Source organism: Neoarius graeffei, chromosome 26 (assembly GCF_027579695.1).
Source record: "Neoarius graeffei isolate fNeoGra1 chromosome 26, fNeoGra1.pri, whole genome shotgun sequence".
Classification (NCBI taxonomy): domain Eukaryota; kingdom Metazoa; phylum Chordata; class Actinopteri; order Siluriformes; family Ariidae; genus Neoarius; species Neoarius graeffei.
This window is the reverse complement of record NC_083594.1, coordinates 50,968,781-50,986,683: the sequence shown is the minus strand read 5'-3', so window position 1 is coordinate 50,986,683 and position 17,903 is coordinate 50,968,781. Positions and strand designations below refer to the sequence as shown.

Below are 17,903 nucleotides of genomic sequence, written 5' to 3'. Positions count from 1 at the left end.
TTTTTCTTGAATTATTTTATTTTTCAAATTATGTGCAATGTGAATTTCACAGTTGAGATCAAAAGTATATTGAACAAACTCATACCATAGAGCTAGGCAAACAATAAAATAACAAAAAACACATAGCTATGTACGCAAAGACAAGGAGGTTGATTGGCTTTTAAAGTTGTAGCAGACATCAGGAGAAGTGGAGCTCAAACCCTTTGAAAGCTTTATACATTTTGATGAAGATGACTGGTGTCTGGAAAAGTTAAAATGAGTTCTGTGTTGTTACAGTGAGCATCTGTAATGCTTTGGGTTTTGTTAAAGTTGAGACAGCCATTAAAACAAAAAAGGAGGTATAAACAAAAGAAGCTACTCAGAAAGGAGGGAAACCCCTCCCCTCTGGAGTTAAAATAAGAAACTCATTAGCCCAAAACACAACCCAAACCTACATCTATTCAAGTTGAAGGTAAATTAAATCCTGTTTCAAACAAAACACCTGTGCAAGTCCAGCAAACATATGTTACAGTATTTTACATGAATATCAAACTGTTGTCAGTACAGTACTGGGTATAAATCAGTAATTAATCCTGAGAATGGTCCGGTTCTGGTTCTCCTGCTACTGAGCTTTGTGTAGAAATCTTGATGAAGGCAACTTATTGCACCAGAGTCACAGCTAAGCTCGTTCAGCTTCCATCTCTCCGTCAGAGTTCGAGGACTCCAGACAAGAAAACGTCACGTGTGCTTACACCGCTACCCTCACTCACACGTTGGCCATGTCATCACGTCCGTGCTGGATCGAGCCTGCATGCTTTTTGTGAAAGTGAGTGGGAGAGATGGGTTTTCCGAAGTGGCTTTGCTGTGTGACATCAAAGTAGAGCGTGTGATTGAGACTGAAAATGAATGTAGTGCAAGATCAGCATGCCACAGGAAACGACGGAACAAACAAGTTAACAAAACCAAAATGAGCAATCATGCTCCAACACTTCGAGCTACAACAGGACTTAACCCAGTGGCTGTCTTTAAAAGGGGGGGGGGGGGGGGGGGGAGAGTATTTCTGTACAGGATTGTCAAAGAAAAAGCAGCACCGAGAAACCTTGATTTCTGAAAATTATCCAGAGGATAGACAGACTGATGTTCTTCCCAAATAAGGAAACATCCAAGATTACGCCACCTCGCACTGGAGTCATGATATTCCAGGATAAAAATCAAACTCCATAAAAGGAGTCTGCACAACTTTGACCGTCTAATGCATGCCCCTCCCACCAGAGAAGACGTTAAAACATTTCACTTTTTTTCCTCTCTTAACGATGTCTTGATTGCAGACCACCCATTGAGTCATCCCAATTTTATTTTTTTTTTTAAACTCAATTTTTCTTCAAAATGCAAAGATTAATGCATGTGAAACAGGAAACTGCTGGCATCAAACTGGGGGGCTACCCCCCACCCCACGAACTTAATGGCACTCCGCAGACCTGTTTGGACATCAAACCTGTTAACTGGTTTTCATTAAACGTACAGCTAAAATGGTCCTCAACAAAACCAGATTCTGAGCTTCAAATTCAGCCCAAGTTTCACCACAGGCTCAAATTTATCTTCCCTACATTATATACAATTTATTTTCCCTTCCAGGTATAAAGTGGGTTGGTGTTTGTCAGGACTGGAGTTGAGAACCCTGGTTTTAACCTTGGCTTAAACTGGACCAGTTCTGCGGTACACGACACTGATCCACTCCAATATGGAGGCCGAGTACAACATTATACTCTCGCTAAAATGGCACTGGTGACAAAAAAAAAAAAAAAAAAAAAAAACACCTTTGTATACATTTTGCAGGTTCGGTGCAAGTTTAAACCATGCATCAGCTCGTCATTGTTCTTCAGATCTCAACGCAGTTGAACTGGGGGCTTTTTGTCCCGTTCTGGAACACAATTCGCAAAAATTGAGTTGCGTTGGAGCACCAAACTCGATCGAACCGTGGCTCTCCCAAGGTGTAGGCTCTGAGAAACACCAAAATGGATTCATGGGGAAAAGATTCACGGGGTGCAGCTAAGACTGATAAGAAGAGAGAAGGGTGGGAGGGGGAGTTTGAACCTAACTTAAAAAGCAATATCCAAAGAAACTAAAAAAAAAAAATTTTTAAAAAGCCATTCAGTTACCAAATGACTAAATCAGAGTTAAAACCAAAAGAGAATTTCTCCAGAATTGGTTTAAAGGATCTTTGAGAGGAGAGAAACAAACAAACAAAAAAAAGACCCCAGTACTCTAGCTACCTAACGATGGGCGCCTCACCCCACCAGACCCGTATGAATACAATATATAAAAATGTCTATATAGCCATTTATTCTTATTACTTTGTCATTTGACACACGTAGCAAGTCCTTTCCAAAAAAAAAAAACCCCTCACCTTAGTTCCACTGCACACCAACAAACAAACAAAGGGAAGGGGGAAAAACCCCAAAAAAAAAAACCTCACCTACACCTTTGAGATCAAAGGGGAACAAAAATGGCTCAAGACACAAACGATGTGATAATTGCACTTAGAATCGGTTTGTTTTAAATGTAAAACAAGCAACAGTGAGGACACTTTGTTCTTGTCTCTTATCGGTTAAAAATACTGCCGTGTTCACAACAAGCACTCCTCTGAGGTCACTGAATAATCGCTCAAATTTAAGACTTTCCTCCTTCTCCTCCTGTGTCCGGAGACTCAAACAGCACCATAGATGGGGAACAGAACTACTGACTCCCCCTTCTCCTGAAGGACAAAAAAAGAAAAAAAAAAAAAAGTATATCCCTGCTTCCCACTTCCTCCGGAAATCAAAGCACTTTCTGGAGACACTGAGGGTACAGCTTGGCGACGACGCACTCAAAATGGCGGCCGAGATCCCAGAGGCGCTCTGGTGTCTCATAGACTTTGCTCCAGCTATCGTCTTCTTGGTCGTACTGGTACAGAGAGTTCTTGCGGCTAGTCCGGAACACGTGCTCCTCTACCGTGACCTGGGTGGCGCGGACAAACAGGTGCAGGTGTCCTCCTAACATCATTGCTTTGATGTAGGGGCTGGCAGCCTGCTCGAAGGGCAAATCCTGTCTCTGGCTCCAGCTGTTCTGCTCGAGGTCAAACACCTCCACGGTGAAGGTGCGCTGGTGGTTGCGGCACACGCCGCCGATGTAGTAGATGCGGTTCTCATGCAGTGCTGCTAGTCCCTGGCTGCGCGGGATGTTCATAGGAGCCAAGTGGCCCCAGTAATCCTTACGGGGGTCAAAACAGAAGAAGTACTCGCCTAAAGGGAGGAAGAGAGGGATTGGTAAAAGCAGTGCAGAAGAGAACAAGCGAACAATCAAGGGTTCGAGACTGAACTTGGTTCACAGACACGTCAGGGATCAGACAACCCACCGCATCAGAGCATTTTGGGAGATTACCCGACAACCAGGTGCAGGTCAGTACCTTCAACCTGGACAAGTCCCTGGGGCTAAAGCGAAAATCGGTGGCTGAGTAATTCTGCTTCTTATTTCTGGGAAAGACCTTCGACTACACACAGGTCTATCAGGCGCAACAAACGTGGTTGGCATGTTAAGTTTGAAGCTTCAGAGATTCCTTATGTAATATTTATGCCCAATCTCCATTGGAAAGAGCCTCTAAAAGAAACCTAACCCTCACTTGGAAATTAATGGGTGGACCTTTGAAGAAGTTCAAGCAACATTTTTTTTTTTTTTTGGATGGGAAAATAAAGAAAAACTAGCTCTTGGTCAGTAGCCTGAGGGAAGACCTTCAAGTCAATCAATGATGCAAGGGGCTGCGATAAATGGAGTCCAAGGATCCAAAGACTTGACCATTCAGGACTGAATCATGGAGTGCAAGGAGACAGAAACCAAATCATTCAGCCAACTTGCACTGGTTAGGTCAAATCCAATTTATAGGCCACTTGAGGCAGAACAATTTACAAGGACTAACAGCAACCAGACGCAGTCTGCTGAGGATGTTCTTCTCAGCCAAGGTAAATCTCTCTGAAGCTTGACCAAATTGCAGGTGGTCAACAAATTTATCAAAACATGACCGAGATTATTAAGAAATATTCAAGACTCAAGCAAAATCTAAAATATTTAAGATTCTTACCTTGGAGCACATAGATGCGATCCTTGTACTCCACAGCACTGTGGAACTCCATGGCAACAGGCATCGGACTAACTGCAATCCAGCAATCATCCCTGGCGTCGTAGCATTCGACAGATTTGAGAGCATTGCGCCCGTCTCCCTCGTAAACGCGCCCTCCGAGGGCGTACACCTTCCCGCAGCAGTGTACGAGACGGCATCCAATCCTCGCTCTCAGCATGGGTGCGCGTGCCAGCCACCGGTTGCCTGCGTGCTCGTATTGCCAGACATCACTTTCCGCACGATGATCGATACACGTCTCGCTGCTTCCAGGCCGATAGCCTCCAGCGATGAAGAGGTCATTCTCAGGCGTGACCAGGATGCCGACCTCGCGCAGATCGTTGGGCGGTTTGCACAGCTTGTACACCTTGCCAGTGGCCGTGTCCAGACATGGTACTGTCTGTTTTTTGGCCGAGTGCTTGTGCGCTGCGTCAAAACAGATCACCATCTCCGATGCCGTCATGCCGAGACGTTGCGGGCAGCCATTGGCACCGTTCGCTCTGCTCTTTTCCGTCAGCTCCGTGGGCAGCGCCAGGGAAAAGGGGGCTGGGATGCGGCTCACAAAGGCTTCGTCCAACAGCGGCAGCCGGATGCACTTGGCGAAGATGTCCGCTAGGAACGGCTGCCTCCGTACGGGGTCGTACTCCAGCCAGCGCACGATGCCCTCGTATACATGCTCCTCCTTCTCCACGTTGAGGTTGTCACTGTCCAAGATCCCCACCAGCTGCTCCTTGGTCAGCTGCAGGAACTCCGGTTCATCCACAGCGCACAGGAACTTCCTGCGCACGTAGTCCTGGGCTCGTTCGCGGAGCTCCCGGTGTCCGTACGTGTCAGCAAACATGAACACGCCGATGCAGTTCTGTGGCTCCAGCCGGCTGATCATGAAGTGAGCGCACTGGTCCTGCAGCGCTGGGATCTGGAAGAGACTCGCTGCCGTAAACAGAGCTTGCACGTTGTGCTCTGACAGGGCAACGCGTGACGTGTAGGCGTAGTCCAACACCAGGCTCATGGACTCCGACTCCACGCCCACGATGCGCACCTCGCGCTGGCTGCTCTCCGTAAGGCCACTGGTGAACATTGATCTGCCGTGACAGAAGGAGGGGGGGAGGGGGTCAAAACGAGAACTGATAGTCATAGATTCAGAAATGTTTGCATTAATGATTTTAAAAAATTTTTTAAAGGCATTTTTTGTTTTTCCCCTTCATGAAAGACACCAGAATTCTTCTTTCAAGGAAGAATAATCATTATACCTTTCAGTTGCACGCATTCAAGTTGTTACCAAACGCTTGACCTCTCAAACAAAGGTTACACAACTATGTCACTATTCAAATCACGCTGAGACCTGTACATAATTTAAACGTACAGGTTGCCAGAAATTTTAACCTTTAGCTCCTCCTTTCAAAAGGAGTGTTTTTTTTTTTTTTTAAAAAACAAGGCAACTTAGAAAAGAGCACAATTTTATTTGGCCTGAACAAAGGACAAGCCGCTTTAAGTCACCTTTCTTTCATAGGTGTCGAGCCATTTGTAGAATTTTTACTTTCCTTCTTAGTCCCTGATGTATTCATTACCTCGCCTGCGACAGAGTACGCGGGACGAGGTGTTGTAATTAGGGATGGCGAAAACTTAAAAAAAAAAAATCTTGACCGACCACCAAGCCTCATTAGCCGGTTAAAGTCTGTTAACCTAGGAGTTTAAACAGGGATGCAAACGGCCCACCTTTTTCACAGCTGAATCGTGCAAAGATCCGATTTTTTTTTGGGGGGGGGGGGCGTTGGAGTGTCTGAATAATTTCATCAGAGTAAATTCTGTATGCTCAAAGGAAAGCAATCGGCTCTGCACGATTCAGCCGTGAAAAAGTCGGCATCTGCGCCTTTAGTTTGTGTGGAGAGATTTGATCTGCAATAACATGCATTGTTGGCTACAGACCGAAACATACTTTCAGAATGCACTGGCCAAGGCAGGACTAAACTCCATGCGCCTTCTAATTAGCCTAGTAAACTAGACCCACCCGCCTAGCGGTAGAGCTGTGCAATATATCGTATTTTTATCACGATATCGATATTGGTGTCAAACGATATCAAAATTCATAATATCGATATGAAACGATTTTTTGTCATTTGTCGAAAGGGACGTGCATAATATTTCTACAATGGCAATAAAACAATAACATTGACGTGACAGTAAGGTAAAACGAACCCTTCTGTCCCCTAAGGCACACCGTAGCCTTGCATACGTCATCCATTCTACTCCCACGATATCTCCGCAACAGTAAAAAAATCAGTTCTTCTGTTTTCATACGTGTCGGGTGATTTGATATATTGATTTCTTAATATGTTGTTTGATTTGCTTGCTAATAGTTATAATAATACAATTAACATATATTTACGTCATATTTTTGGATGTGGGACTGGGTAATGTAAAAATGGCATCTACGGAAGAAAACAAGCACAACAATATTAGCACATATCCAGCTTGCTAGCCGTGTTAGATGTATCAAACCGTGTGGATTTAAGTGGAATAATTGCGAGTCGTCCTGTGGTCAAGGCAGCGTTTTAAGGTAAGGCAATTTGGTTATTAATGTTGCCCGCCGCGGCATGTTGGGTTCATTTGATTTTGACTTGTGCATCTGCAGCTCGCATCATGCTTTGAAGTAGGTTCTGCTAAGGACGGGTTTATTGCGCGATGTAGACGGACTCAGATGTAATTACATTGTTTTTAAAATTCCGTGCGCTTAAAACGGTGTCCCCCTGCTAATCATGTAGCCCTAATCATGTGTTGCTTTTACTTTTCTTAATGGCGAGTGAAATATCTCTGCAAATGGTATTTCAATGCTGACATGCCAAAAAGATAGCGGAGTCCACATTTGGAAGATGAAGGAAGAGAAGCCTATTTTCATGCATGTTAATTCTTAAGGACTTGTCTCTATATTGTGCGTGTTTAATGTTGGTGTCTTAACAACACACAAGCTTACGTTGTAGTGTGTGTGTGTGTGAGAGATTTTATCCTTGGCTGGCTACGAGCCAGTGTGGACGTTACGCAGTAATCACTGGTAATACCAGCGCTGGCTCCATCCTCTGTGATCGGAAATGTTGAGTGAGGAGAACGTGAGCCTTGTGCAGGCGATAGGACCTATGCAAAGTACGCGCTTGCACAGTAAATAGTTTAAGTAAAAGGCGTTTCAGGGTACAACAGGAAGGGTTGACAGGTAGCCTATGAGGCCTGTACTATAAAAATGTGGCCCGGTGCCTCAGGTGTTGATGATCAGGGCTTTAAAAAAAGGTGTATAAATATCGTTTTAAAAATCGCGATATCGATATTTACTGAAAAAATCGTGATATTGATTTTTTCCAATATCGAGCAACCCTACCTAGCGGCCAAAAATATTTTTGCCTACGAGTGGGTCTACCACATCAACAAAACACCCCAGGCATCAAATTGTGCCCGCCAATCACAACGCAAGGTTTTTGTTTGGATTCTTTGGGCGGGCTTTTGCAGGAGTGACGACAAAGCTGTGCAACGCTGGAGAAAGCACAACAGGAAAGATGGCTATGGCTAGTGAACAGCGCTCGTTTGACTCCGCTTTGGAATCAGTTTTAGAAGAATTAGACTTGGAGTTTTCATTGAAACATGAGCAGGAAGAGGCTCTCCGCTCATTCCTTTTCAAGAAGGACGTTTTCGCTGTTTTGCCGACCGGCTATGGCAAAAGTCTGATCTACCAGCTGGCTCCGCTGGTAGCCAAAAGGACGGGGCTAGTTTGTGCAGTACAAAGAATTAAACAGCTTTGAAACATTACTTTTTGATTGTTTCTTATTTTCCCGTTATTTTAAATTTAAGGGAAATTATTATTTCACCAAAAACACCACTAAAAAATAAAAACTCTCAAACAGTTTAAGCAAACCCTTGAAAAACACTTGAAAAAAATAAATAAATAAAGTGTATGTTAAGTACGTGGTACAGACTCCAAACTTGTGGTCATTATCTCCAAACTTCTTAATATCTAGAACCTGTTTATTAATTAATACACATTTTGAAAAAATTATTTATTTCAAGGCCTCCCCCACTGCTTTCTGTCGCTCTGACTACGTCACTGTTGCGCTGATTGGTCAGAGCGTTGGCCTATACGCACAGAGACAGTTTCAAAGACAACGGGTTGTTCCTACCCACACCCTTCGGAAATGTCTACAACCGAGACCAGACTATTCACATTTAGTCTGGCTTGCCAGGCTACCTTCTAATAATAATTAAAAAAAAAAAAAAATAAAGTAATTTGTAAGCTAAAAAGCCTGTGTTTACACTTTCTTTTGCCGAGTGGCAGCTGTGTTCAACTGGGGCGGGACATGACTGAATGGGTGTTTCTGATTCGTAAGCTGTCGTCCTTACACCGCATGGCACGCCCCAAGCGTTTACAACACAGAATTCCAAGTCCTCCGCTCCAAAATCAGCAGCTTCAAAACGATTGATTTTTTTTTAACTGACAACCAAAAAAAAAAAATTAACTGGTTGACATTGATTTGGTCAACCACCGGTCAAATGGTCATCGGTTAACATCCCTAGTTGTAATCAGTGCAGTTTGTTTACTTGTGTGTCTGTTAATCTAGCATCTTGACTGTTGCACCAATTGACTTGAAATTTTCAGGGTAGGTGGGCAATGGTCCGTACATCTCATCTCATTATCTCTAGCCGCTTTATCCTGTTCTACATTATCTGATTAAATTTTGGGGGTGATCAGGTCAAGGTCAACCTTTCAGTCAAAATAACATTTTCCATTCCATCTCAAAAACGGTTACCGATAGACAGAGGTTTACTGTTATGAGCATATAGGAACTCCCATATGGCCTTTCATTTGGCACCATGCTCTTTGACCGAGTGATCCTGAAAGGTCAAACTGGGTTTTCAAAGGGCTTTCATTTTAAAAGTGGCTCACGATCGCCAGATATTTACCATTATCAACACAAGTGCCGTATGGGATTTCAGCTGCCACTGTGACCTTCGACCTTGAAATGTCCAATTCAAGGTCATGTACTTTCATAGAACTATAACCTGACAGGTGATGATTGAGAAAGGTTTCCATCATCAACACATGGCTGTAAAACAAGTGCTGCCGGGCGAGGTTTGTTTTGCCTGGCAACACCTGTATTCGAGGGCCATCATCATCGGATTTCTGATTGTAAGTGTAATCTGTTTGTGCTGTTATATTTTAATTAAAAAAAAAAAAAAAAGACCTTAAACGAAAACTAGCTGTGAGATTCATGGAAACTCCGGACTTGGGGTCGGTTTCTGTCCTCTTCCCCTGACTTATTCCACATTCCTTACGATTATTTTTAGCTTGTAAAAATATTTCCTGAGCACCACTCATTTCTGGAACCCTGTAGTTCTTTTCTCAGAACCAACGTAAAGCAGGCAGGCCACTGGGGATATATCTTTTAAAAAAAAAAAGTGAATGTCAAGCCAGGGGGGTGTGGGGGCAGGCTACACCCCCACTGGGACGCAGGGGTAATGCCCTGCTGTAGCGCACATTTTAAAACTTGAGAAACTTTTAGAATAAAATGCATGAAAACTTTCAAATAAGAACAATTTTTCACACTTTCAAGAAATCTTATGCCCACTATTCGTATTTCATCTGACTGGCTCCACTCCTCTGACTGGTCAGTCCGTAAAACACGGAATCGGATGCAAAATAGCAAATATTATGTTTGCACATTCACCGCAAGTCAACACCTCTCCCGGTTTTTGAGCATTTTGGCATACCACAAAATTTATTCAAAACCACGAATTTTCGCAGATCCGCGACCAAATAGCGTGCCTGGTAAAGATAAAATAAAGATGAATCATATGGAACATGTACCTGAAATAAGGACTGATGGCAGCAAGCACGTTTCTGTGACAGGCAAAGGTCTCACCATGGTCCACCTCTACGACGATGTCGGTCAGCTGCGCTTCGTCGTACAGGGCTTTCAGCTGCTGGAGAATGGTGCAGGCGTGCAGGGCGTCTACCCCGTTATAGCTTGTGCTTGCAGGAGTCCCATTTTGTACTTGTAACAACTTTCCAACTTCTGCAGCAAGAAGACGGAAGCAGAGGGCACAAGTTACAACTCGTACGTCAACGTGTTCAATAATTTTATCAACCACTGAACACCCTGAACACTAACCGACCAATATTTAAAACAAAGTTTAATGAGTTAAAGCAAGATGGCCTTTCGATTTCTTAAAATCGGTGAAATTTCGTTCCCTCTGAAATTTGCTCATTGTGATCTCTCAAACCATCAGGCCATTCTGCAGCTGGGAAGTTATTTAATTTGAGGGGATTAAAGCAAATAAATGTGCATGAAATCGCTCGCTTCACACAGTCGAGCAGACAGAGGAAGTCCGCATGTGTAGGTTTACCTTTGACCGTGCACCAACAATTACATCATTGTCGCTAAACGAACAGCTGATCACACCAAGGTGCTCGCTGACCGCTGATATTTATTAGGGTTTTTTTGGTCCCGAGGTTCCTTTCCTTCGTATATAACATAACGCCTTTTCTTCTCACTTTCTTTCCATTACTGTAGTCAGTCTTTCACGTTTCATTCGCACACTCACGTCCTCCATTTTTCTCTCCTGTTTCAAATTTGTACCCCACAATGCCTTGTACAAATGGGGAAAGCCCACCACGTGATGCATGACGTAGTATCTTGTACTGGGTCATGGTGAAGCAGGAAAAAATAGTGGAGAATTCAGGACCACATGGCTTTAAAATTCATGAATTGTTCCTTCCCCCCCAAACTAAAAATTGGAGTCTGTGATTCGAATTCAGTAGCTTTCAGTCCACTAAACAAAAGTAACTGGGAGTCAGGAAAATTCTTTTTATGACCTTAACTTAAAATCTGAAAGGCGGTACAGCTTTAAAGGGACGGAACTGCACAGGACCTAAATGGAAAGAAGAGCTTCTCAAACATGACCCATGACTCAAGAAAACTAAAACAGCATCATGACATCCTTCCCATGACGAATTCCTGAACCCTTCATGGCTACATATGAAGGCGTGATCAAAAGGTTCCAGGACTGTTCCTGTCACAAATCAAATCGGTATGCTGGACGAGTGCCACTACCAGCTTACTAAAGCTTCTCGACTCCATCCAGAGGAAAGCATGACGCATCATTGCTGTGAAAGAATAGGCCAGACTGGAACTAAAACATCCTGTCCTGACATCAACGACGTCTGGTGGCTGCTATTGCTGTGATCTACAAGATGCACACTACTGTAACTCCTGCCCACCAGACCTGAAAAGGATCGCTCCTCAGCTGTATGTGATCAGACATCCAACTCATACCAGCCCATCTCTGTCTTTCAAAACTCTTGTTCATCACTATTTGCTTTCCGTACCATGATCTCACAGGGAGAACTTATTGGCTGCTGTGAACAAATCGATGGACCCTTTTGGTTTCCCATTATAATGCTCTGTTGCCTGTGTTAGTTCATACCTCTTGTGCACCATAGTGTCATGTGAGCAGTAACTCGTGAGTCAGTACACTGCATGACCTCACATCGCCACGTTTTCGTTGTAACATGGACATGCGCGCCCTGAAACGCTTCAGCAAGCAATGACGTAATAATCTGGAGGTGCTTCAAGAGGCATCTGCGCTTCAAGAGGGGCAGGAGGTCACTGGAAGACGACGTTCTTGCCCTCGTGACACCCAAATGCCACTCAAAACTAGCCTGGCTAACGCGACTTCAAAGCTCTACGAGCTATTGGTCTGGCCAAGCTATTAAGCCCAACCGTTTCCCAGAGCCCGTGGTTGACCCGCCTCCCTGAAATGCCCCAGTTTGCTACTGGTCGAAGCCAGAAAAGGCTGTAACGAAGCTTAAACCAATCACATCACTCTTTCCTCTGACGTATGCGACGCGACCGGGCTAACTGGTAGATTAAACTCTTACCGAAGCCGGTCGGGAGCAAGGCGAAAACGTCCTTCCTTTCAATAAATACCTCCAGGGCTGCTCTTTGCTCCGTTTTCAATGAGAACTTCCTGTTGAATGCTTTCAATACAGCATCTATGCGTGAATGAAGCGCTTCCGGCATGGATTCTGTAAACAATCTATGGCTTCCGGTCGCAGTTCTACTACGTCAGTGCCTTGAACACGCCTCTACCCAGGGCCGTTGGAGATGCTCAAAGTTGATTGGTTCCCGATTTTTCGGGAGCTTGGAAGAGCTGTAGATAGCTTGCCTGGCCAGACTAAGCTCGCAACAGGCCCTCGTGTTGCGTCATGCTTAGGATGGGCGGGCCCAGGCTAACTCAAAACATCTCCCCCAGCTCAGTTCTTCACGGCTAGGGGCTTCGATGAAGCGCTCCCCGAGTCGGACACAGAATTTGATGCTCTCTGATCGGGAGTAAAATCGCAAACATGCACGTTGTCACAAAAACAAATAACCGGTCCTGATGTCACACGGCATACCAATTCACGAGAATTACTGTTCGCTCATGCTGCACACACACAACCTTGCTGTGCTCCGTTTGTTCACAACAGGAACAGTCCTGGAACTTTCTGATCGTACCTCATACTCCGATCCGAAAAGGAAAAAAGGCTTCTGCAAACAGATGAGCGCAATAAACGAGAAGCACCTCTTCCACCAAGCTACCCTTTGTTCAGAAACTGAAACAGTTTGCATTCCTGGGCCACAATTCGTTTGATAACCCTTTTCCCTCCTCCTTTCTGGAAGAAACTACATGGGTGGAGCTTCCTGTATTCAGCGGGATTATTTATTAAAAAAAATAAATAAATAAAAAAAACCACACACCACTGTCCTCCTCTAATTACTAGTCAAGTCTCGTTTTTAAATAGCAAAACGTTTCTGTAACACATCAGTTCTGTACGTGTGTGTAGCAGTGTTTCACTGATTGGAATTAGGGTCTTGTGCATCAGACTTTTTTTTTTTTTTTTAATCCTCCATGGTCCAGAAAGATTTCTGCCTCATCCTGTGTACTCCCACAGAAAGCCTGACAAATCCCACCTGCCCCTGACGGCATTATTTTGATGTTATTCTGTCAGGAACCTTCAGAAAATTCACAAATTACTAATTTTAGTTTAAATCACAGCAGTTCAGAACAGAATGAAACACATTTACCACATCTCACACCCCCCATGTGAAAGAACCTGGACTTTCTCCTTGTCCCACAAGCTTCATTTCATCCCCAACCACCTGCCTGAAGATAAAAACCACCTGCTCCTGCAACTTTTACAATCAGATCCCACAGGATCCTAGCCTGGGAAATCCCATGCTGCTTTGCACAATCGTTCCGATCTGAAAAGACAGTATGGAAACTATGGTCTAAAGGCTCGCCTGAGTTAGGGAGCCAATCAGAGAGTGGGGAGGGGTGGAAAGACGGTGACGCGTACTATTCGACAAACAGAAGCTTATAGTTTATTTAGGACTGTTTACAGATCACATTTAATATGGCGGCGAGCAATACGAACCAAACTTTCGATCAAGCTTTAGACACTGTTCCGAATAGTTTAGAGCAGGGCTTTTCAAAGTGTGGGGCACGCCCCCCCGGGGGGCGCCAGAGTTCTTCGGGGGGGAGCAACGCGAGAGACAAAATGGATCGGTTTTTAGTACCTAAAGCTACAGTGAGTGAGGAGACAAAGTCTGGGCCAAGCAAAAAAAACAGAGCCTCCAGGATGTTGCGATTTGCAACTTCAGCGCAAATTCAACCAATCCCCGCGAATTCAGGGCGGTGTTGCAATTATATCCAATCACCGCAACTTTCCCGCAAATTTGACCAATCGTTGGCGTCGTCTTGAGGTGACGTCGACAAACTACCTTCCGCCTTACTTCCGTGTGTTCAAGAGAAGCAGCATGCGCGTCATGTTGCCAGATTGGACGATTTCAAGTGCATTTTGGCAGGTTTTGAACATATTTTGGACTGGAAAACGTCAGCAGTATCTGGCAACACTGAAAGTGTGTTATGTTTACAGTGAAGGACTGTGTGCACTTTATTTTTTTTTTTTTACTTAATACAAGAAGTTAATGGATGCCAACATTTTTGCCAAAATGGTATTTTATTTTCCATTGTTTAGGCAGCTTCAGCATCATACTGTGAGATTCTGTTCAAATTGTTTTTTTCTTCTATGAAGCCTGAGCCATTTATTTTATTAGTTTATAATTATTGTTTAATTTAGTCTTCAGGAGAGACTGCCTGCACACAGCTGAGGCATTTATATTATATTTTAAGGAAACTTCATGTTGTGCTGTGAGGTTCTCTGCACTTTAACTTTTGAACCAACAGGTGCATTTGGATGAGTAAAGCCTATTTTTCTGCATTTTTGTAGTCCTGGTAATCTTTTATATTGGTAAAGTTGTTGATAGGACCATTTCTCAGTGTCTTTTTTAATTAATAGTTTTTCAGTAATAACTTAATATTTAACATATCACTCAATTTTAATCACAAAAAGAGAAAATCGCAACAATTTCTCGCAACTTTCACTTCCTCCCGCAATGTAATCACAACAAAAAACTAAACAATGCAACTTTCATCGCAATTTTTTGGAAAACCCCCCCGCAACATCAGACATTTTAGCCCGCAACAATCACAAAAAAGGCCCGTGGAATCCTGGGGGACTGGAAAAAGAAGGAAGTATGACCACGATTATTTAAAGTTTGGATTTTCATGGACTGGATCTGAAGATGCTCCATTGCCACAGTGTGTTGTCTGCCAAGAGATGCTAGCTAACGATGCTATGGGATGTTTAAAGTGTGTAAAACAAGATGTTTTAAAAAGCACAGATGTTTAAAATGTGAAAAAGGAAAAAATAATGTGTACAACAACCATTTTTTTAAAAATACGAATGGAACATTAAGTATAGCAACAACAAAAATTGTAAGGGGGGGGGGCGCTGTTTATTTGCTCTCTGAGGGGGGGCTCACTCTCCCACACTTTGAAAACCCCTGGTTTAGAGTGAAAGTTTGTTTAAAAAAAAAAGCGTTTGGCGTTACAGTCTTTCGTTGACACGAAGACAGATGCCTTTGCCTTGCTCCCAACAGGGTTTGGTAAAAGTCTGATTTACCAACTAGCCCCTTAGTGGCTAAGCAGATGGGGTTTAGCCAAACCCCGGTCGTTGCAGTAGTCTCACCACTGACTGCCTTAGTGGAAGACCAGGTAAAGGAGGCAGGCGATCTCGGGATTTCTGCGGCACAGCTTGGTCCAGAGCAGGAAAATGCTATCAAGAGTTGCCTCTGCGTTGCTCCAACTACGTCACCGGGTACAACTGCCATGATTGGCCATGGGCTACATATACGCCAAATGATAGACATTCGCAACATCCAATAAACGGCCGTTGACAATCGTAAACCACACCTCCCCTACGAGAAATTCAATAGGCGGATTCCAGACCATATTTCACTTGTGATATGGTCTGGTGTTAACCAGACTAACAGGATCCCGGTCTCAGCACACACCTCAAACACTGATGGCAAAACAGACTCGATGCAAAAACGCACACGAAACTGGACTGGTCCGTGTTCCCTCTAGAGGAAGTTTGATTCTTTGATATGCCTCTTGTACTGAAAAAACTGCATGCAGTTCAACATTAAGTAAAGCTTTACCCAAAAACAAATTATACTTCAAGTATTTAAAAAAAAAAAAAATTTAGTACTAGAGTTAATTTTTTTTCCCTGAAAGCATTTTGATGAAACACCAAGTTAAACAATGCAGAAGTCAGACAAATCTTAGCGTTTCCGGGGTTGAGTGAGTGATGCACCTGAGGCTCCATCATGGCAAGAGCATTTCTAAAAGGAATTATAGTGACTAACATTCAGGCTTGTAGTACTCGAGTCTGACTCATGCCCCAATTTTAAGGACTCGTGACTCAACTTGGACTTGAGCACTGACGACTCAGACTCGTGCATTCACTACATTCAGACTTGTAAATTGGAGACGAGGACTTGGATTTTTTCCTTTTTTTTGTAACATGCCATAATAATTTGGCATAAGATATTTATAGCGACATTAATTTTTCTACTACCGTATTTTCTGGACTATAGAGCGCATCTGTATATAAGCCGCATCCGCTCCATTTTTAATAAAAAAAAAAATTAAGAAAAAAATTATTATATATATATATATATATATATATATATATATATATATATATATATATATATATATATATATATAAAAAACACAACACACACGCCGCACCGGGCTATAAGCCGCAGATATCCATGTTGAAAAATTAGATATTTACTGCATGTACAGAACGATTTTGTACTGTAAATGTACATGTATGTACCTGAACAGATTCTTTCCGAACAGTGCCTTTTAACACGGCAGCAACTTTGCTGATTAAAACGGAACAGAACCAAGAGAAAATAACCGGTATTTATTTGCCTTCATTTCTCCTGTGTTTGAAACCACAAGTCACTTTAATCATCTTCGCTGGATTTGAAAATAATTACCAGTTAGTAATTTGTCGTGCGTGTTCTATCTGCTAAAGATCTGCTAATTCTTCTTTGCATTGATTTTTCGTCTATCTTATTTTTGATTCTACTTCCGGTTAGAGCGCCCCTAGCGGTGGAAGAAAATTCCACAGAATAGCCGCACCTTTGTATAAGCCGCATGGTTCAAAACCTAGGAAAAAAGTAGCGGCTTATAGTCCAGAAAATACGGTAATTTCGTGCAAGAATGTCACACCTGTACGCCTTGGCGTGTGCATCAGATAGACTCTTGGGTGCGCTCCGGACAGCGCGCGTGCCAAGCGGACTCTCGTGCACGCCGTAAACGACTCACTTTCACAGGATTGAGGCACAATCAGCACACCTTTATAAAAATTGTGACAACACACTTACTTTGCAAAGTATTGTGTTGCATTGCTGATACATTACCGAGCCTTATTTCCTTGTTTGGTTTCCTGATCTCCTGTTTGTGCCTCACTCAACCTATCGCCCATTTCGCAATTTTGCCTGCCATTCTGGATTGTTTACCTCTCTTCACTTGAATTAATAAAAACACACCTTTTGCACTTACATCCGTCTCCCAACCATCTGATAGAATACTTCACACTCCCTGTTAATGGCGCTGAAACAGACACCGTCAAATGGTGCGGTTGGAGTCTTGTTCTCTGACTCGACCTGGACTCCTGTTTTTTTAAAAACACAACTTGGACTTGAACATTGGGGACTCGAGACTGAACTCTGACTCGACTACAACACTGCGAACATTAAAACAAAATTACATAAATAACGAAATAAGCTGCTTGACAAACATGACAAACTCTCGCACTTTGTGGTCACGCTGCCTTAAAATCCTCCTCCACAGAATTTTGAAAGTAAAACCCTTCCCTTGTTGTGTTTAAACCAGGACAGCAAAGTAAAAGGTGCTTATTTGTCAAAGATGTCTGACAAAAATACAAAGTCACGAGTCAGCCTTGAATGCCCAATCCAACACCTGGGATACACCACATGATCATGTCTGGTTTTAAACGAAGTGTCTTCTTGAAGGCAGGGTTCATTTACTTTCACAGCATTCCTGCAAATTTACCAACAGCTTTCACAAAGCAAACCGAAGGCAGAAAACAGGAACTCGTTCAGGATGTGCATCATTCTGGTTTGGGGTCAAGTAACGTTTCATAACCACTGAATAACTCAGTGAGGTAGTTCTTTATACACTTATTATATGGACACACGTGCTTTACTGGGAAATATGCCAGTCGTATTTTTCATACAATCTACATCCGGGACATGGAGAACCAAAACCGTCACAAATCTCTACAAGTCATTCATGAAGAAATTGATCAATT

At 43.2% G+C, this 17,903-nt stretch overlaps 1 protein-coding gene across 1 annotated transcript in view; it reads right to left on the bottom strand.

The window, feature by feature from the left end:
- kbtbd8 (kelch repeat and BTB (POZ) domain containing 8) overlaps positions 1–17,903 on the bottom strand; it is a 55,463-nt gene continuing 37,560 nt past the window's right edge. Inside the window, exons 3-5 of the mRNA XM_060910210.1 lie at positions 9,975–10,182; positions 4,094–5,211; positions 1–3,260 (exon numbers count right to left, since the gene is read on the bottom strand). Coding sequence (XP_060766193.1) covers positions 2,797–3,260; positions 4,094–5,211; positions 9,975–10,182 — 1,790 coding nt within the window. The 3' untranslated portion in view covers positions 1–2,796. The remainder of the gene's footprint in view (positions 3,261–4,093; positions 5,212–9,974; positions 10,183–17,903) is intronic.